Source organism: Catharus ustulatus, chromosome 29 (genome assembly GCF_009819885.2).
Source record: "Catharus ustulatus isolate bCatUst1 chromosome 29, bCatUst1.pri.v2, whole genome shotgun sequence".
In the NCBI taxonomy this organism is placed as follows: Eukaryota; Metazoa; Chordata; class Aves; order Passeriformes; family Turdidae; genus Catharus; species Catharus ustulatus.
In genome coordinates, this window is record NC_046249.1 from 5,761,223 (window position 1) to 5,780,092 (window position 18,870).

Below are 18,870 nucleotides of genomic sequence, written 5' to 3' on the forward strand. Positions count from 1 at the left end.
CCAGTGGGCACCAAGAGCTGCACGAGCTGTGCTTTATTGGGGATGGGGAGAGGGAAGCAGCCTTGTGCCCCCCAACAACCCCATGGGTATCGGGCTTGCGGGGGGAAGACGCCCCTAGATGAGGATCCACTGTGGGGGTGGGATGGGGGGATGGCTGTGTCCTCCTGCCCAGTGCCTGTCCCCAGTGCTGCTACTGCAGGACGGAGCCAGCGGTGAGCTTGCGGGGCAGGGAGGGGCTGAGGGAGACGATGGAGGGTCGGGGGTGCAGCCGGGGATACACACGCTGCAGCACGGCCCGGCGGAACAGGATGTACACCCAGGGGTCCAGGATCTGGTTCCAGGTGACCATGCGGATGTAGATCAGCAGCATCTCCTGCGTGTCCCTGGGCAGCATCCGTGCATTGCCAGGCAGGTGCTGCAGGACCGTCTGGACAATGAAGATCTGGGGGAGAAGGGAGAAAAGTGTCAGAGGAGGATCCATGAGCTGCTTTAGGGTGGGGAAGTGATGAAAGTCGAGGCACTGAGCCCCTTGGAGGAGTCCTGGCCCAGTTTGGGGCACTGGGGAGCACCTGCTCTTCCTGTCACCAAGGGTCAGTTTGGGGTGTAGAGAGGTGGCAGAGGGACACTGGCAGAGGAGGTTTTACCAAGGGGACGAGGCCTGGGACCTTGCTAGTAGGGACGTGGAAGGGACATAATGAAAACTGAGACCTCACTGTGAAGGGTGGGGGACACCAAACCCCAGGAGGGACATGGAGGGAGGTGGGGGGAACACACCAAGACTGAGGCCCCACAAGGAAGAACAGGTGACACAAAGACCCCACAAAAGGAGGAACAGGGAGGACACGGAGGGGTGGTAATGGGGCACACCAGGACAGGGACCTCACCAGGAGGGGCATCCAGCAGATGGTGGCGATAATCATGATGCCCACGAGCTGCACCATCATCTCCACCTCGCTGTCACGGCGCCGCTGTACCGACTCGCGGTCGTGGTAGACGCGACAGAGTGTGACCATGCTGACGGTGTTGAGGACGAAGGAGAGCAGAACGGAGAGGATGCCCAGCAGTGCAAAGAGCAGGCAGAAGACGATGTCGCCAGTGTCAGGCAGGAGGGTGAGGAAGCACCAGGAGCCGGGGAACTGCAGCGTGTACCGCCCCAGCCCGAACACCGGCAGCAGTCCCAGCAAGCAGGAGAAGCCCCACACCAGCCCCACAATGGCCCAGGCGCGGCGCTTGGAGAGGCTGGTGGAGCGAGAGAAGGGGCGGTTGATGCCGAAGAACCTCTCCCCGGCCATGGTGGCCCCCAGCAGCAGCGGGCACTGCCCGAAGAAGACCATGGAGAAGCCGAGGAAGTTGCAGAGGTGGCAGCTAGGGTCCACCTTGGCCCAGGAGAACTTGGTGAAGTGGTAGGGGATGATGACCGAGGCCGTCACCAGCAGCCCCATGAAGTCTGTGACCACCAGCCCACAGAGGAAGATGAGGAAGGAGGAGCGGGCCTGGCTGGAGAGCTTGCGGGAGGAGCTGACCAGGACGCAGAGGGCAAAGAGGTTGGAGCAGAGGCCGATGAGGCCGAAGGCGGTGGAGAACCAGGGTGAGGCAATGCTGTTCTGTGCACTGGCACGGCCATCGCTGGCATTGAACACCCCGAAGCACGAGTCTGCCTGCCCGGCCATGCTGCTGTTGGGGGGCTCCATGTCCTGCACCCCCTCCTGCTCCTTCCAGCAGCCTCAGGCACCCTCCTGGCTCTGCTCCATGGCTGGAGCCCCGCTGCCAGGACCAATCCCTCCTTGCCCTACAGGTGGAACAGAGGGAATTTAGGGCTGTTCCCCATGGCCAAGCCCACCCATCATCCATCCTGAGCCTGCAGAATATGGGGCTCTCCAGGGACTGTGGAGGGAGACATCCATGGTGGAATCCCAGGCCACAGAGAGGGACACCAGGACCACTGCCCATGGAGAAGGACACCAGAGCAGGACCCGGCCCTTGCCGGCCCCAGGCGCAGCTGCAGTGAGTGCCAAGGGCTGCAGCCCTGCAGCTGCTGGGATTAACTGTTCCCAGCCATGAGCCACGTGGGGCTGCAGCCACGAGGCTGAATCCCGGCAAAGCGGGTGCTGGGGGAAATGCAGCATCGACAGCCTGGCTTCCTCCTGCCCCGGGGGGACATAGCCAGAGATCCCTGGGCCATCACCCTCTATCACGGTGGGGGACACGCTCTAAAAGATGCAGGCACAAAGTGACTGCATCAGGGCATGATCCTGACACTCTGCTTGTCCCTGAGTGCAAACCCCTGGCTCATTGTGAAGATGCCCCATTCCTCCAATGTGCTGGGGAAAGCTGAGGTACAGGTTTGAGGCTGTGCTGCAACCCTGGCACTGTTGCCAAACCACAGCCACAGTGTGGGTGACAGACCTGCTCTGCCCTCCTGGCATCCCTCACAGTGGGAGCTGGGTTTTGTCACCAGGACAGTGGATGTGACAGGGTGCCAAAGGGATGGCTGTTGTGGTGGTCAGCCCAGACAGTGCCACTCTGCCTCACTTGGGCTGGGAAGCATCTGGAAATCATAGAATCATGGGATATCCTGAGCTGGAAGGGACCCATAAGGTTCATTAAGTCCAACTCCTGATCCTACAGGGCCCTCCATTGCAAATTAGTCCAGGCTGCAAATGGGATCATGTGGGACAGGACAGAGACATGGCAACAGTGGGGACTGCACAACCTGGGGACACAGACCCCCACAGTGACCAGACCCCTCCTCTCTTCCTGGGACCCACTTCTCCAGGCTGTGGATGTTCCTGCCACTCCACCTGCCCCAGCCCATCCTCCTGGCTGACATGGTCCTCAGCCCAGTGGCCCCAGCAGATGCCCAGTGGGAGGCCATTCTCTATCCCAACATGCCACCCGTGCAAAGCCCCCACTGTGGTGCGTCTCCCTTGTACAGGGTGGCACTGCCACCTGTCTTCTGTCCCCAAGTTAAACCAACCCTGATTGCTGCCAAGCCTGACTGTTGTTCCACCACTGATCTGGCTCTGGGTCCCCACGCCGTGTCTCTCACCCAGACACCCCTCAGGCCCCTGGTGCACAGGGCTGGGAGCCGCTGCACACACCCGAGGCATGCACTGATTGCACTGGGCTGGGATGGGGCCAGGCATTGCAACATCCTCTGGGGCCTCATCCCAGTGACACGTGGGGTGATGGTGCTGGCACCCACCAGTGCGGCAGCGCCCTGCCTGTGCCCTGTCACCGGCCGTGCCATGGGCTCTGCAGCCCTGTGGAGCAGGGAAGGGGCCACGGATGGTGGTGGTGGCTCGTTCTCATCTCTCTCCTGTCCTGGTGTGGGGGGCTGGCAGAGCATGGTGGTGAATCACTGCGAGGGTGGGCCCAGCTTTTTCCATGAGCCAACAGTGAAAACTTGCTGCTGTTTGTTCTCACTGGTCCCCAAGGGACTGTGTCAGCCCCAGAGGCGTCAGCCCAGCAGACATATGCTGAGGCCTCAGCATGACATTCTAAGACCCTGAAAAGTCACCAGACTTTCCTACATCCTCTGAGAAGTACCCCACAGTGATGCTGCATGAGTGCCTGGTGTGCCAGTCCCACTCCAGCTGCCCCTTGCCATGTACTTGCCCACAGTTCCAGAGTGCTGTCCCCAAACTTGTTCTTCTTATCCCAGGGTGCTCCCTCTGCTCACTGGGGTTCAAGAGTCCATGGGGCAATGCTGCCCTGCTGTCCCTGTTACCTGTGTACTCACACCCACAGGATGCTCTTGGCTACCTGCTGGCTCACTGTGGTAGTGTATAACCTGTCCCTACAGTGTCTTGTGGGGGGTGTCTCCCTGCAGTGGTACCTTGGCCAGGCAAGGAAGCAGCAGCCCCAGAAGCTCCAAATCCCACCATTATCTATATCCCCCTGCTTCACCTCCTGCCCACAACCTGGATGCTCATTCACTTTCCACTGTGGCCTGGACAGGGATCCCAGGAGGTCAGAGGACTCAGCTGGTCTCAGGGACTGAGTAGCTTGGACCCCCCTGTGCAGAGCTGCCTCAGCTGGACCCAGCACTTAGCGGGAATTAAATATTTACAAGGGGCCACTTAGCAGCTGCAGGGCTGGGAATGAGCCAGAACACACCAGTGGTGCCTCTGGGGGGTCCCCACTTGCCGTTTACGCCCCATCACAGGCAGCCACTGCAGGAGGATGCATGTGGGGAGAGCAGGTGCTGCAGAAGAGAAATCCTGAGCCCGAGGATTGTCCTCACTGACCCCCTGTGCTTGGTTTTGGGGTTCTAGATCCAGCAAAATGGACACGCCATTGGAGCAGGGGGTGCTGGGGTAAGATCGCTGAGGAGAGGAGCTAGCTCTGAAATGTTCTGCTGGAGGCTGTGAGGCACTGGCAGTGGGGTGTAGGGGGCTGGTGCAGGCATAAAAGGGCTCCTGGCAGTGCCTGAGCCTGTGGGTTTGGGTCCTGCTGCAAATGCACCAAGGCTGCCCTGCCTCTGTTGGGCACTGCTTCCTGCCCTAGCCACATCCGAGGGGGGTGAGGGAAAGGCAGATGGGGACTGTGGGAGGCTGCTCCTTATCAGCTTCTGCTCCAGCCCGTTGTTTCCCCAGGCAGGACTGGGCATGGGGTCTGGACAGGGCTTGCAAGATCAGGCCGTGGTGGGGGCTGGAAGGGGAGAGGCACCACACACCTGCAAAGGGACCCCCAAACCAGAGAGCAGTGACTCCCCCCACACTCCATGGGTACTCTCGACCTGGGGTCTGCCACTGGATGTGGTGCTTAGCCACAGGGCAGACATGCAGAAGATACTGCAGGGCATTTGCATTTATCCCTTGCGTGGCCGGTCTCTGCTTGCTTGACCTCTCCAGGACAATGACTTTCCCTGCATGATCTATTCTGTCTCCACAGCCTGATGCCCCTGGTGTGGGTGGTCCCATGGGACACTGTGTGTCACCTGTCAGGGATGGATGTGGTCCCACTGCCACTTCCCTCCAGGCTGGGGCTCTGGGGTATCAAATCAGGTTGAAGCCATTAGCTGGAAACAGGAAAGTCATGGGGATGAGGACTTGGCAGTGCATCAATGTTCCTCCCTGGGCCCACAACCATAACAAGGACCTGCTCCTGAAGAAGTTGGCCTGGCCTAGAGCAGGGACATCTCTAGGAAACCCAGGACAGAGGACATTCGTGGGAAGCAGTGACACACAGGATGGTTCCTGCCAAACATGATAACTGTCCTCGCCTGTCTCTGCTGTGGCGCAGGGCAGAGGTCCCCAACTTCTCGGCTGACTGGGAAGCAATTGGCACCATCCCCATTCCAATCTCCAGGGCCCCGGAGCTGGGCAGGCAGTGGATGGAGGATCATCCCGGGTGCCTGGAATGCAGAAGCTGGAGCTCGGCAGCCCCGGAGCACCAGGGTTCCCTGCCCCAACACTGCTCCCACCCGCAGCAGCATCTCAAGGGCTTCAAGGCTGCTGGGCCGCCCACTCCGACAGCCCGAAATAGACCCTTCCTTTCCCAGCCCTTTCCTGAGCCTTTCCAAGCCCTTCTCCGGCTTTTCCCGGAGGAGCCAGCGGGCGGCGGCAGCCGGGGGTGGTGGTGGGGACGACGACCGTCCCGGCCGGGAAGCCCCGAAAGGAAATTCTGGTTCTGACGGGAAGCCGAAGATACGCCCTTCGTGGACCCTCGGTCCCGGGGGCAGACAGACAGTGGGGGGAGCGGGGACACCATGTATCCGTCCCCCACTATGGGGTCTCCGCTTCCCTTTCCCCGAAACGCACCCGATCCTCGGGATTGTGTTCGAACCCGGCGGCGAGCGCCCCGAGAGCCTTGGGAGCCCCAGGAGCTCCGATCGTCTTACACAGCCCGAGAGCCCCGTACAGCCTCTCCGTTCGTCCCAACCCTGAGGTCTGTCCGCCCATCCCAGTCTCTGTCCGTCCATCCCGGTCTCTTTGTCCGTCCATCCCAGCCTTCTGGGCTCTTTGTCCTTCACAGCCCCCATGGCCCCGTATCTCTCACCTCCCTCCAACGCCTCGCTCCCGCGCAGACCTGAGCTCTACCTCGCTGCCGGCGGGACTCACTCGGCTCGGTTCCGCTCAGCCCGGCTCGGCTCGGCTCAGCCAAGCTCAGCTCAGCTCCGCGGCGGGGCGGGGGAAGGGCCGGGCTCGCCGCGCCCCCGGAACCGGCTCCGTCCCTCTCCGCTCCCTCCCTGCTCGGGACGGGCCTCCAGGCGGGGGTCACCCCCCGGCCGCATCGCCCCCGGCCCGGGAAGCGCCCCGGCGACTCGACAGCGTCCCTCCGGTGCAGCCCCCCTGGCGAAGGCACCCGCGGCTGGATCCGTGCCGGGGCTGGACTCCCGCCCCGTTACTCACTTGTTTACTCGAGCGAGTCGCTGCCTGGGCGGGGGGGTCCGGCCGTGCCGCCCCTCCAGCGGGACCCGCACCGCGCTGGGGTCCAACAGATGGGGCGTCCCCGCCGAGCCCCGCAGCGACCCCGGAGCCCGAGAAGGGAGAGGCAGCTGCGGCTCTGGGCACTGAGGTGGCCAAGGGCCAGGGTCCCTGGGTGCTCCCGCAGCCCCGGCCGTCCTGCCTTGGGGGGATTCGGCTCCCGGGGGTTTTCCCTGCCCGGCAGCTCCAAACTCGGGATGTCGCTGCGCTGTCCCAACCCGAAACCAGCTGGGGTGGCACGTTCCTTCCCACGAGCTCAGGACGCGACAGCCTCCGTTGCTGCTCCCTGTGCTCCGCCAAAGAGGGCAGAGCCGGGCTCCGAAGAGCTGGGAGCACCTGAACCCAGCGGGGGACGCGGGGACATCCCCTCAAGGCAAGCGAGGGTCACAGGGGCTCGGCGCTCAGGTGAATGCCCAGGCAGGCTTTCCTGGCACTGGCTCGGCAGTCCCTTGGTTTGGAGCAAAGATTGTCGCAGCGAAAGGCTGGGAGGAAGGCAGGGCCAGCCCGCAGAACAGGATCGCGGCTGGCCCTGTGTGCTGGGAGCAGGAGTAGCCCCACGGCCAGCGAAACGCGCGGGGCTCGGCCGCCGCTGCCGAGCCGGGTGGAGCCGGGGTGTGCCCGGGAGCAGCTGCGATCGCGGATGATGGGACACGGAGCAGCTCCACCGACTGCCCCGCCCGGGCATGAGCCGGCTGAGCCGCTGTGTCCCCCTGCAAACCTCAGGGATGCGCCGGGGCAGCTTCCCCTGAAACGTCGGGGAGATGTGGACTAGGAGGAGGACTGAGGGAAAAGCCGTCAGGGGTTTCAGCCGGATCCAGTCCCTGATCTGGCCCTGGCCTATACCCGGAGGCTGCATCAGCTCTCGGGACTTAGGCTCCCGTGCATGTCCAGCGACCCCATCCAGGGCCTGCAGTCTGACGTGCAGGGAAACACAGTGTCTGGAAGAGGACATCTCCTCCAGCTGGAGATACACTGGGATATTTCTGGGGGGAGATACCCCACCGCTGTGTGTGCCCAGGAAGGAAAGGGATGGGCTATGGGGAGGGAGTCTGTGCCTTGCAGCTGAGCAGGGCAGGCACCAATCACCAGCTCAGGGGTTTGAGTTTTTTCCCCTGTTTCTTCCTCCCTGGCCTGGCCTTCACTCACTTCCTGCACTGAGACTCGAAACCTCCCTGCACAGGCAGCAGCTGGAAATAACTCACAGGAAGGGGAGGCCAGGGCTGCTGCCCCTGGGGATGCCTGACAGGATGGGGAAGAGGTACCCGTGTGAAGGACCAAGGCAGTTGGGGTCCCCCACCCCCATCTGCAGGCAGGCCAAGTTCCAAGGTGGCCAGGGCCGGCATAGGAACCTCCTGAGCACCAGCTCCTACCCTGGCTCTGGATCTTGCCAATAGAGCCAGAGGAACCAGGAGCAGGACAAGGCAACTTGCATGAGCCATGGGGCAGCCCCCAAGGCCTTGCATAGCAGGGTTTGCTCTGCCCTAATGCTGGGGAACTGGGCAGCCCCCTAAGTCCTTGCACCATGGGCCTGTAGTGGGGAGAGGATAGATGCAGGTAAGAAATGGCATCTCACTGAAGCCAGGGCAGAGGTTTCCTGCACCCCTGGGCACTACTCACTAGCAACCCATCCCACCTGAGTAGGTATACCCCAGGGTTTGGAGGCTTGTGGGGATGGAGCCATGTGGGGTGATTCCAGACAGTGTGACCATGCCCATGGTCATCATCTGGTGGGACCAACATCAGCAAGTCCCAGCTCAACCATGAAGTGCCCCTAAGGTGCCCAAAACCCATCTAAACATCACTAGAGGCCCTTAGGAACCCCCACCTCACCAACAGGATACTGGGGAGTGCAGCTTTTTCTTGCCCAGGGCAGGGAGAGCCTCACAGCCATGGTGTGGGAGGGACTGCAGGCGCTGGAATCCGGATTTTCCCCTGTAAGGAAATATCCCAAGCGGCATCCATCTCCCACACTCCACCAGAGCAGGCGCCTGGCAGCACTAAAGGCTCCCATGCTACAGCCAGGACTGAGGGATGTGGCAGTGCTCCGAGGCTGGAGAAGCCAGATCCCAGGGGAGGACTGTGCCAGGAATGGGGCCCGGGGGAGGGTGAGGGGCCCCTCTGTGAAGCAGGATACAGAGCAGCACTGGGCTGGTGAAGTCAAGCACCCTGTGACTCCAGCTGGGGAGCAGCAGCTGGACTGATCTGGCACTCGTAAGAGGTGGCAGGAGTGAGTCTGACGACTCTGTGGGGATGGGGTAACAGACCCCACAGACACAGGGGTGAGGACACCCCACCCCAAGCACTACTCAGTCCCCAGGAGAGTTTACAGTGCTGGCCCAGTGTCCAGCTGGCTGGTGATGTCATGCAGGAGCAGTGGGGGTGCTCATGCCCAGGATCTCATGGCTAAAACAACCCTTATTTTATTTATACCAAAGTCTCAGGGTCCTTCATGATAATTGCAAAGACAGAGAAAAGCCTCAAGGAACAGGCCCAGTGCTGGGCCAGGCCTTGAGACCATGTATGGAACAGTGTCTGTGCTGTGGGATGAGACCCCCACCCACCCCACGCCAGCTGTCCAAGGGCGCTGAGCAGCCCCTCACCGGCGGTACCGGTAACGCTTGAAGTGGAACCAGAGCTGGAAGATGCCATTGGCAAACTGGCAGCGGAAGCCGTGGCGGTGGGAATACTCCCACTCCCTGTTGACGATCTTGAAGGCAATGTCCTCATAGGGTGGCCCAGCATGGAAGCGCAGGATGGCAAAGTCCTTGTTGTCCTGGCAAGCCTCCAGGAAGTACTCGGGCGTTGAGCGCTTGTCAATGAGGTCGGGGTAGAAGATGTTGAACTTATAGCCTTGCACAATCTTAGGGGGCGGGTTGTCGAAGTCGTAGTGGGTCTGGTTGTACTTGTTCCACTCAAAGCCTGTGTGCACACGGTTGAAGAAGCGGGGCTTGCGTGGCCGGTACTTGTCAGCCCACAGATAGGCCTTGCCCGTGAGCGGCATCTCCACGCTGAACTGCGCCTCGTCCGCGCCCATGCCCTCCTTGGCCTTTCGGAAGAAGATGTCATCGGTGCTCTCAGAAGCATCGCCTATAGGGGAGGAGAGGTTACATCAGGTTCTGCAGTGCCAGCCAGGCCTGGGCCATGTGACAGTGCTCCAAGGCACACAGAGAAGGAGCTGCTGTGCAGAGGATGCAGAAGCGGACATGGGAAAGCATGGGCTGCCCTGCAGGCTCTGAGCGGGTACTGGGCTGAGCTGTGCTGGAAAACCTGACCATAACACCCCTTGTGCCTGTCTGCACCCAAACGCTTTGGTGGCACTGAGGCAGGTCCCCTTGAGCACCATCTCCCTGCTCCTGCCCAGGCCACAGTACCCTCTGCTCCAAGGGCACTCCTCTGCTAGGTCAGCTCTGGGTGCCTGCCCTAGATCCACCTCTTGTCCTTTCCTGAGGGCAGTGTCCTCTCCAGTGCTGCACCCCAAATCACTGCATACCCTCCATGCCATGCAGGCTGCAAAGCTGGCGGGCAAAGGGCCTGCCCAGGGGCTCACCTGTCACCTGGAGCTGCTGGCGCAGGAGCAGCAGCCGGTGCATGTCTTCCTCGGCCTCCAGCACATGGGCATCAAAGGGCAGCTCGCTGGGGCCCAGCAGCCGAGGGCTGTACTTGCCCGCGTCATAATCATCCAGGCTCTGCTGGATCAGATCTTCCTCCATAAGCACGGCCTCCCCCTCCGCCTCTCCTTTGGCCTCCGTATCCTGCTCTGCCTCTGGCTCTGAGGATGGCCCTGGCTGTACCTCAAGGCTCTCTTCAGGATCCAGCCTGCGTGGAACGGAGAAGAGAGGACTAGGACGGGGATGTTATCCTCGTTCGCTGCTCACCTGAGCTCTGCCTCGGGAAGGGTGAGGGCACAAGGCTGCCTTTGTGCCTGGGGACAGGCGCAGGTGTTTGCTCACCTGTCGCTGGGGGAAGCTGGCTCCTGCTTGATGATGGGGAAGAGCGGTTCACTCTCCACTCCCTGCTCCTGCTTCAGCTTGTACAGCTTCTGACGCAGCACGTCCTGGTGCCGCTCCCGCAACCTGAGAGAGGAGAGGAGCAGTCAGGTCCTGCCCAGCAGAACCACCTCACTCTGATGTTTAGCGAGGTCTCCACAAGGGAACTGAACCGGGGTTTATTCAGCCCAAAGCTGTGACACCCACCTCCATGGGCAGAAACCTGCTGGGCTTGGACAGCTTTGGGCTGAATAAACCCCAGTTCAGTTCCCTCTTGGAGACCTCACTAAACATCACCACTGCAGAAGGGACTGGGTGTCCTGCCCTGCTCCCCTCTTAGAAATCAGCCATCTCAGAAAAGGTAAAACACCCTACCCCATTCCCTCCACCAACTGGGTTTATGCCTCCCCATCTCTGTCCACAGCAGGGTCTGCACTGCCCCCACTCTCTGCTCTTACCTGGCCCGAGCCATATAAGCCTTCAGCTGCTGCAGAAGGCTCTCCCAGTACCCAATGTCCAGGTTGGGCCCTCCTGCCCGGATCTTGCTCTCGATGCCCTGGTACAGAGCTTGCAGCTGGTTGTATGTCTTCCCCTTGAACACGGACTGTACATCTGAACTGACTGAGGCATTGACACCATCCCGACGCTCCCCTGGAAAGGTGAGGGCAGACAGTCAGTCTCCAGGCACTCAGCTGAACTCACGTGGGTTCTGCCAATAGCAGGAGGCTGGACCCCAGCCAGGGACAGCTGCCAGACCCACAGCCTCCACCCAGTAGGTCCAACAGCCCCTCTGATCCTGAGCACACACAGCAGACCCTGCACCTTGCATGACCCACCACTCACAGTCCCTGACAGGCTCTGCTCTCCTGCTCACCTGGTCCTCCTTTCCCAGAGGCCTCCAGCTTACGGAGCTTGGCTATCTCATCCTCCGTGATGATGGTCATGTCCCTCCAGAAGTCCACGTTTTTCCCTTGCTCCAGCTCCATGTACACCTGCAGGCAGGAGACACATCAGGCACCTGCTACACACCATCAGCAGGAAAGTAGAGCTGGTAGAGAAGCCCTGAGCCCAGGCAGATGGGCAGCAGAGCAGGCACCTGGATGTCCTCCACCAGGTCCTCCATGTCAGAGACGGTCAAGCCATTTAGGAAGGTGTAGGGTTCATGCATCTCCACGGCCAAGTCATCATCCTCTGCACTGATGTACTTGGCTAGAAGATCAATGGGTTTCGCCCTCCCATCCCGAATCCGGATCTTAGACCTGGTGAAGGGAGAGGAACAGAGAGACAGTGGTGGACACTGAGCAGTGCCATCCTCTGCTCCCTGCCAGGCCTGGCTCTGAGCAGCTGCACACCTACCGCAGCTTGGCCTGCTGCAGGTGGAAGTTGTCCTCCTGCTCTTCCCAGGTTTTGAAGTGCTCTGCCTCTTTCTCCCGCTGCAGCATCTCCAGCTCCTGCTCCCGCATGGCTTTCTCCCGCTCCCGCTCCAGGCGCAGCTGCTTCACCTGCCCAGGGTGACAGAGTTGTGAGGCCACTGCTGATGGGCCACTGCGCAAACACCACAGACACCTGCTCGAGGACACAGTCATGACATGACCTGCCCCTGAGTTGCCCTGGCTCCTGCCATCAGCCTGAGCTCCTGAAGAGTGGGGGACCAGGTTGCCTGGGCTCACTGCCAGCCCTGTGGGAGACAGGGGACACAGGCACAACTGAGTGTCTCAGTGTCATGACCTGGCATTATCCTACTCAGCACCTCCTGAGCTCCTGGGCTCAGTTCCAAGGGAAGAAGTTTCAGAACAGCAGAAGACAGGATTCTACGGCCCCCAAAATCCTATAGAGTTGACACACCCAGGAGAAGAAAAAGGGGACTTCCCAGAGAATAACAGAACTAGGCTGTAAACAGGGCTCTCTATCAGACAGTGACATGGAAAGGACATCTTATCCCACCTTCTGCAGCTCCAGGCGATTATCCTCCTGGATTCGCTTGTTCCTCTCCTTCAGGTCCTTCTCGTCCAGATGGCTGATCCCTTTCTTTTCCAGTGCCTTGAACAGAATGGCCAAGGGAAGCTGTAGAACTCAAGGAGCTCCACAGCCCCTCACTGGCCAGCAAATGCTACTCCATATACCTATTTCTACTGCTCAAGTGAGGTCTGATACTGTTGAAGGCTCCTAAATCACTCAGACACTGCTCCTGAAGTCCCCCAGCAAACCCAGGCTCAGGACACATAGCCCACCTGGCCTGGCAAGGTGAGTGCTAGCACAACAGTATTATGGAATCATGAAGGATCTCAAAGATCACCTTGTTCTACCTCCTGCCATGGCAGGGACACCTTCTACTACACCAGGTTGCTCCAAGTCCTGTCCAGCCTGGCCTTGGACACTTCTAGAGATCCAGGGGCAGCCACAGCTGCTCTGGGTAACCTGTGCCAGGGCCTTCCCACCCTCACAGCCAACAATTCCTTCCCAATATCCCATCTAATCCTACCCTCTGGCAGTGGGAAGCCGTCCCCCTTGTCCTGCCCATCCAGGCCCTTGTAAAGTTCCTCTCCAGCTCTCCTAGAGCCTTTGTAGCCACTGGAAGGAGCTCTAAGGTCTCCCCAGAGCCTCTTCTCCCTAACCCTGAACACCCCTACAGCAGAAGTGCTGCATTCCTGTTACCATCCTCACGTCCCTGACCCAGTAAATGCTGTCCAGCACTCAGCCTGCAGCTTCTAGCAGCTCCAGTGCTCAATCTATCTTCTGGATACACAGCCCACCTCGGGCACAGATTTCACTGACTCCCCCTGCCTGTCTGCAGGGACAGGGTAGAGCTCACCTTGCTCCAGATGAACGTGCCCAGCAGGTTGTTGTCCCCGAAGGGATTGTCGGTGTTGGTGTAGCCCATGTACTCCTCACCCCAGCCCATCTTTTCCCGCTTCTTTCTTTCCTTGGCTTCCTTCTTGGCCAACCTCCGTGCTCGCTTCTCCTCTGGTGTCTCCAGGGCCTTCAGCAGAGCCGCCTGTTTCTTCTTCTCTTCCCTCAGCCTCAGCCGCTCCTGCAGGCTCAGCTGCTGCCCCGGCTCCTCCCGGCCCCGGGGCCGCGGCGGGGAGGGGGAGCTGACGGAGGACACGGAGGACTTGGACCCATCTCTCCTGCGGCGCCGCTCCCGGCTCCGCGCTGCCCTGTCCCGCCCGCACTCCGGGCTGGAGCCGGAGGAGCGGCCCCGGGACCGTGAGCGGTGTTTCCTCCGGTCCTTACGGTGCCGGTCCCGGCTGCTGCTTCTTTTCTTCTTTTTCCATTTCTGTCTCTCATCGCCGGAGTCTGAGCTGGGGAGGGGGGCACAGATAGCTTCAGCGGGAGGATGCCACAGCCGTGCCGGGTACAGAGCATTTCCCCGCCGCAGGTCAGGCCGGCCCAGCACCGGCGCCACTGGCAGTGCCGAGACAGAGAGGGGTACCTGCACCCTCCATCCCTGATCGCCCCGGGCCAGCGCAGCGCTTTTGACTGACCGCTCGCCCCCGTCCCCGGCCCTCGCCGAGGCCGGCGGGACCGAGCACCCCTTGCCGTCCCCCGCCGGGCCCGGGGGTGGGGACTGCGGCCGGTTCGGGCCGCGCGGGCCCCAACATATCAGCCTCGCTCGCCGGGGCCCGCTGCCCCACAGACACGACGCGGCCGCTCCGGGTTAGGTGCCCACTCACCTCGAGGTCGGCTCCCGGCGTCGGCCCCGACTCCGGCTCTTGCTCCGGCTGCGGTGCCGCCGCCCGCGGCTCCCGGACCGCGAGCGACCCCGATCTCGCTCCCTCTCTCGGTCTCGGTCTCGGTCTCGGTCTCGGTCTCGGTCTCGGTCTCGGTCTCGGTCCCGGTCTCGGTCCCGGTCCCGGTCCCGGTCCCGGTCCCGGTCCCGGTCCCGTTCCCTTTCCCGCTCCGAGCGGCCGCCCCGGCCCGGGCTGCGCGACTCGGAGCCCATCGGCAGCGGCGGCTCCGCCCCGGGGCCTCGCGGGGCTTCAGCGAACCAGGCTGCCCCGCAGTCTGCCTGCAGCCACCCCGCCTCACCAGCGGCCGCGGCGCAGACAGGCGGGCGGCGGGGCAGCCCCGTGCCGGGGGCGGAGCGCGGCCGCTCTCGTCTGTCCCGATCCGCGCCCCTTTTCCCCAAACCGGGCCGCGCCCACACGGCGCCCACACAGGAGGCGGACACCCCGGAGAGTACAGCACAGACTGCAGAACGTTTTATCAGAGCGGGGTACAGGTCTCTGGAAAAAGGGCTCCCCGGAGAAGGAGGAGAAAAAACCCTCAAAACAACCCAGAAAACAAAAAAGCGCCCAGGCCTCGAGCCCCCAACACAGAGACAGGATAACACCCCAACATCGGCGTCCCCTCCGCTGTACATTCGGCACACGGTGCACGCGCAGCGCGGACAGGGACATGTGTGGGAACAGCAACATCCACGGGAACATCCACCGGGACACGCGTGGGGACTGGGACAGCCACCAGGACAGGCATGGGTGGGAAGAGGGACAGCCATCAGGACAGAATTGGCGCATGTAGACATGGACAGAAAAAAGCCCTCAGACAAGAGCCAGGACGCCTCTCCTTGTCCATTTGAGAAGCGCTGAAGCAGTGGCTGGGAATGGTAAGGGGAATGCAGGGGGTTATGGAGCCCTGCAAGCGCCTCTGCCTGCCTCGGACCAAGGTCTATGAATGCTCCTGCTTTGCTAAAAAGCTCTCCGAAATGCAATTCCAGCACACGTGACCAGAGAGGCAGGGGCAACCAAAAGCTGCATCCCCTCTGCACGTGTTGAGGGTCTCTACGAGCTTCTGGGTTTGCCCTAGAGCCTTTATAGGAGCCCGACTGCAAACTCAAGGACAGAGATGCCCATTTTCTCCTGCCAGTCCCTTACGTGGCAGCGAGAGCTCACGTGCAGCTCCAGCACCAGGCAATGGTCAGGACATGTCGCAGAGAGCCTGAGATCCCGGCTGGGACGATGGGGATGAAGGACAGCCGTGGCACACAGACCTACGTAGGAAGGGGATGTCCTGTGGGGTCAAATCTCAGAGTACAAGACTCTTTTAATGATGGAGAGCCCAGACAGCACCTGCTGGCTCACTCAGTAGAACCTGGCAGAGAACAGCATTCAAGTCCAGAATGAGCTGAAGTGCAGATGGAGGAACACTCAAACCAAGGGTGCTCTTTGCCATGGGCAAGTGCTGTTCTTACCCAGGCAGCACTGGCAGTACATGTGACATGCTCCAGAGCTTGTGCTACTCCCCTACAATGCCATGCAGAGGGGGCCAAGAATGAGCTCTAAAATCCAAAGTCCTTTCAGCCTCCATGGGAAGCAGAGGCCGAACAGGTCCTCAGCACTGAGCTGCTGGGACAGGAAGTGACATGGCAGGGACTGTGCCAGCCTGAACAAGGGCAGTCTCCATTTCAGATCAGTATCTGCCTACAGGAAGCTTCCTCTTTGTCCCCATGACAAAGCTGTTCTAAGTCTCTGCCTGTCCTCTTACAGGACTACCCCATCCCGTCCAGACCAGCCCAAAGTGTACAGAATTGTACAAGGATCATCTTAGAAAGGAAAGACAATTCTTTGAATGAACATGCTGTAGGAGCTCTGGGTTCACCCCCTCTCTCAGGACCCAAGTACAGCTCCAGCTCACAAATCTCATTCTCTGGGACACTCCTTGCACAGAGGCCAAGAAGCTTCAGAGACCCCCTAGAAACGAGGGGAAGAAACAAAATCTCTACCAATCATGCTTAAACCATCTCAAAAAAGATGCTTGATTTCAGGTGGCTGGAAAGTCCTGATGAGGCCAAACCCTCCAGCCCTGACTGAGGTGGTCCCAGGGCAGGGGCCTGGGCCAGACCAGCTCGAGCCCACCCTGGTTTCCCCCCCGGAGCCCCCTCCTCCAGCACAGCACCCAACAGCAGCAGCTGCAGCACAGGTGTGGCTCCCTCTGGACACTCTACACACACTGCTGGAGGAAAAAGAGGTTGAATTTTTATCTTTTTGAAGCCCCTTGCCTTGAGACCAAAGGTAGATGAGGCTGTAGGTATTGCAAGGCTCCCATTCCCCTCCACCAACCCCCGAGCCAGAGCCCCCTGTGTGCACGGGAAGGTGGGATAGGGCAGGAGCTGCAGCTGGGAGAATGAGCTGTCAAGCAGCAATAGAAAGGGGAGAGTTTCTTGAGATTGACTTTTGATAGACTATTTGGTAAATACATGGATACATGAACAGCAGCAACTTGCACAATCCCCAGACTGTGCTCCAAAGAAGCACAACTCACACAGCCTTCTGCATCTACAGGCAGGGAAGAGAAGTCCAGGTCCTGCATTCTGGGCAAGAAAAAAACATCAGTTCCTGAAGATTTTCACTAAGTTCAGGACAGTACAGAAGGAAGAGCTTCCCATCAGCACAGCTACCTTCTGGGACCCAACATAACCACTCCTGAGTGCTGCTGTGAAGACAGATTGTGGGGACTGAGGCCTGAGAGCAGGGTCCCGCTTCCCCACCCCTCTACAAAGAATCCCAAGGACAGTTAAGATTGTAAAGGGAATAAAGAGATTTCAACCTTATTTTCAAGCGAGGTTCATAAAGTACATGAACAAAACCTGTCTCCCTCTGGTCTAAAGGGTTTCTTGGTTTCTCTCTGGGAGATGAGGATGAGATTGCTGGATTCCAGACTATGCTATGATATGTGTCCTGCTGATGGATGAGCCTGAACACTACCCCGTGACATCAAATTCTCTCACCTTTACGCAGCCCTCGCAAAGCAAACCCTCTCAGACACCTGCAGCAGGGATTTCCACCAGCAGACGTGACCCCAGGCAACACCCCAGTCACCCAGCTTTCTGTCCGAGAGTCCCCGAGCACAGCAGTTGGCACAATTCTGTGGCAGAGCCAGGCTCCCATTTCTGCCTTGAGTGTGTGAACATGCCCTTGTCTCCCTTCTGAACCCAGTGTACACCCCACGAGCACATGAGGGGCTGAGTGGCTCCAGGAGGATGGAGGGTCTGGACATGCCCCACGAGGGCTGGGCAGAGTGGGGAACTCGTCCTCCAACGTGGCCAGGCTTGGGAGGTGCCCAGTTCCCATCTGTCCATGCCTGTGGGGCTGGAGGAGGCGGCGGCTGGTCGGATGAAGTGTGGACTCCAAGCACAGAGGGAGGGGTGGCGCAGCAGTGCAGCACAGGGTGAAGGTGGAACCCATCACGACTTCGGGGAGAGCTGAGGAGTCCACGTCACTGTCACCAGGAACTGTGTGCTGCCCCGCAGTGTTACAGACAGGAGAAGTCACTAGAGAGTTTGGATCCAAATGAATTGGCGTGCCTGCTTTGGACTATGGTAACATGGGAGCAATTCTATTCCATGGCCTTTAATACATTTCATTTTCATAGCACCTTTCATCCCAGGGTTTAAGTGCTGTAACAGAAGCAGGTACTGTGCACCCACTAGCATGGGGGAAACCGAGGCACAGAGTGGTTTAGTGACTCGCCTTGGGCCACTTGGAAAAACTGTGGCAGAGTCTGGACAGCCTTAAACCTCCTGACTCCCTCAGCTGGTCAGACCACACTGCTGCCTCACATGAAGCCACTCTGCTCCCTGCCCTCCCCAGCAATGTGCTCCTACCCATTCTTCAGTGAAGTGTCATGCTCCTTTTTGATGCACAAATATATGGAAAAAAAAAAAAAGTGCAGTAAACTAAATGTTTAAAAAAGCACATTTGTGCTGTCTCTGTGCAAAGATAAAAGAAATAAATACATGATTAAAAAATTAAAAAGGTTCACAGTATCACACATGGATAGGTAGCTACGGTAGTGCACATCTGGAAAACACTGTGTTACTACCCAGGATTCTCTACACCCTGCTGGAATTCTCTGCTAGGAGCTGCGGGTGAGCGGGTGGTTTCTTTGCTGCCCACGTCTGGGGTAAGTAGAAATACATGGTTATAGTTTTGCTCCATTCTGAAATGCAGTGCCCGGGATCCTGCAGTGCAGCAATACTGGTGTCAGCAAGCTCTTCCCCATCCCACTGGAATGGCTGCATCAACGAAAAGGGAACACATCGACCTGCAGAGGGAATCGCTGCTCTCTGGGACTTCTGTGTCTGCATAGAGATTACTGCAAGAGGCAGAGAGAACAGAGTCACAGAATCATGGAATCATTAAGGTGAGAAAAGACCTCCAAGAATACCAAGTTCAGCCATCAGCCCAGCATCACCACCATGTTCGTCACTAACCCATGTCTCCACATGCCACAGCCACACGTCATTTGAACACTTCCAGGGACAGTGACGCTGCCGCTGCCCTGGGCAGCCTGTTCCAATACCTGACAACCCCCTTTCAAGTAAAGAAATTTTACCACATATCCAACTTAAACCTCCCCTAGCACAGCTTGAGGCTGTTTTCTCTTGTCCTGTCCCTTGTTCCCTGGGAGCAGAACACAACCCCCACCTGGATACATCCTCCTCTCAGGGAGTT

General features: G+C 59.6%; 3 protein-coding genes across 11 annotated transcripts in view; all 3 read right to left on the minus strand.

The window, feature by feature from the left end:
* Positions 1 to 41: 41 nt before the first annotated feature.
* Positions 42 to 6,120, minus strand: TBXA2R (thromboxane A2 receptor). Of its 2 annotated transcripts, none has more exons than XM_033081942.1 (3): positions 6,004 to 6,120; positions 885 to 1,789; positions 42 to 442 (listed from the first exon to the last, which is right to left on the minus strand). In XM_033081942.1, the coding sequence occupies exons 2-3, from the start codon at positions 1,689 to 1,691 to the stop codon at positions 191 to 193; spliced, it is 1,059 nt and encodes a 352-aa protein (XP_032937833.1). In that variant the 5' UTR covers positions 1,692 to 1,789; positions 6,004 to 6,120; the 3' UTR covers positions 42 to 190. The 2 variants fall into 2 exon arrangements, with proteins under 2 accessions (XP_032937833.1, XP_032937834.1); XM_033081943.1 differs by having other exon boundaries at positions 6,045 to 6,080.
* A 2,715-nt stretch (positions 6,121 to 8,835) lies between these two features.
* On the minus strand, positions 8,836 to 14,388 carry CACTIN (cactin, spliceosome C complex subunit). Its single transcript, XM_033082098.2, has 10 exons — positions 14,092 to 14,388; positions 13,230 to 13,719; positions 12,362 to 12,457; positions 11,774 to 11,919; positions 11,514 to 11,676; positions 11,292 to 11,409; positions 10,876 to 11,068; positions 10,382 to 10,504; positions 9,979 to 10,247; positions 8,836 to 9,518 (listed from the first exon to the last, which is right to left on the minus strand). Exons 1-10 carry the CDS (start codon positions 14,358 to 14,360, stop codon positions 9,028 to 9,030), a joined length of 2,358 nt encoding a protein of 785 aa, XP_032937989.1. The 5' UTR covers positions 14,361 to 14,388; the 3' UTR covers positions 8,836 to 9,027.
* A 209-nt stretch (positions 14,389 to 14,597) lies between these two features.
* Positions 14,598 to 18,870, minus strand: part of PIP5K1C (phosphatidylinositol-4-phosphate 5-kinase type 1 gamma) — a 52,312-nt gene continuing 48,039 nt past the window's right edge. For all 8 annotated transcript variants that reach the window (XM_033082095.1, XM_033082091.1, XM_033082089.1 and 5 more), the window contains one exon: positions 14,598 to 18,511. In XM_033082095.1, coding sequence (XP_032937986.1) covers positions 18,509 to 18,511 — 3 coding nt within the window. In that variant the 3' untranslated portion in view covers positions 14,598 to 18,508. The remainder of the gene's footprint in view (positions 18,512 to 18,870) is intronic.

What these genes read in the sequence shown, in the direction of transcription:
- TBXA2R (XM_033081942.1), bottom strand. Translation starts at nt 1,691, where the DNA reads ATGGAGCCCCCCAACAGCAGCATGGCCGGGCAGGCAGACTCGTGCTTC. An exon ending in TCTGCTGGATGCCCCTCCTG is followed by an intron (nt 443 to 884) that starts GTGAGGTCCCTG and finishes CTTCTCCCCCAG; the next exon opens with ATCTTCATTGTCCAGACGGT.
- CACTIN (XM_033082098.2), bottom strand. Translation starts at nt 14,360, where the DNA reads ATGGGCTCCGAGTCGCGCAGCCCGGGCCGGGGCGGCCGCTCGGAGCGG. An exon ending in ACCTGGTGGAGGACATCCAG is followed by an intron (nt 11,410 to 11,513) that starts GTGCCTGCTCTG and finishes TCCTGCCTGCAG; the next exon opens with GTGTACATGGAGCTGGAGCA. An exon ending in GCTTATATGGCTCGGGCCAG is followed by an intron (nt 10,505 to 10,875) that starts GTAAGAGCAGAG and finishes CTCCTCTCTCAG; the next exon opens with GTTGCGGGAGCGGCACCAGG.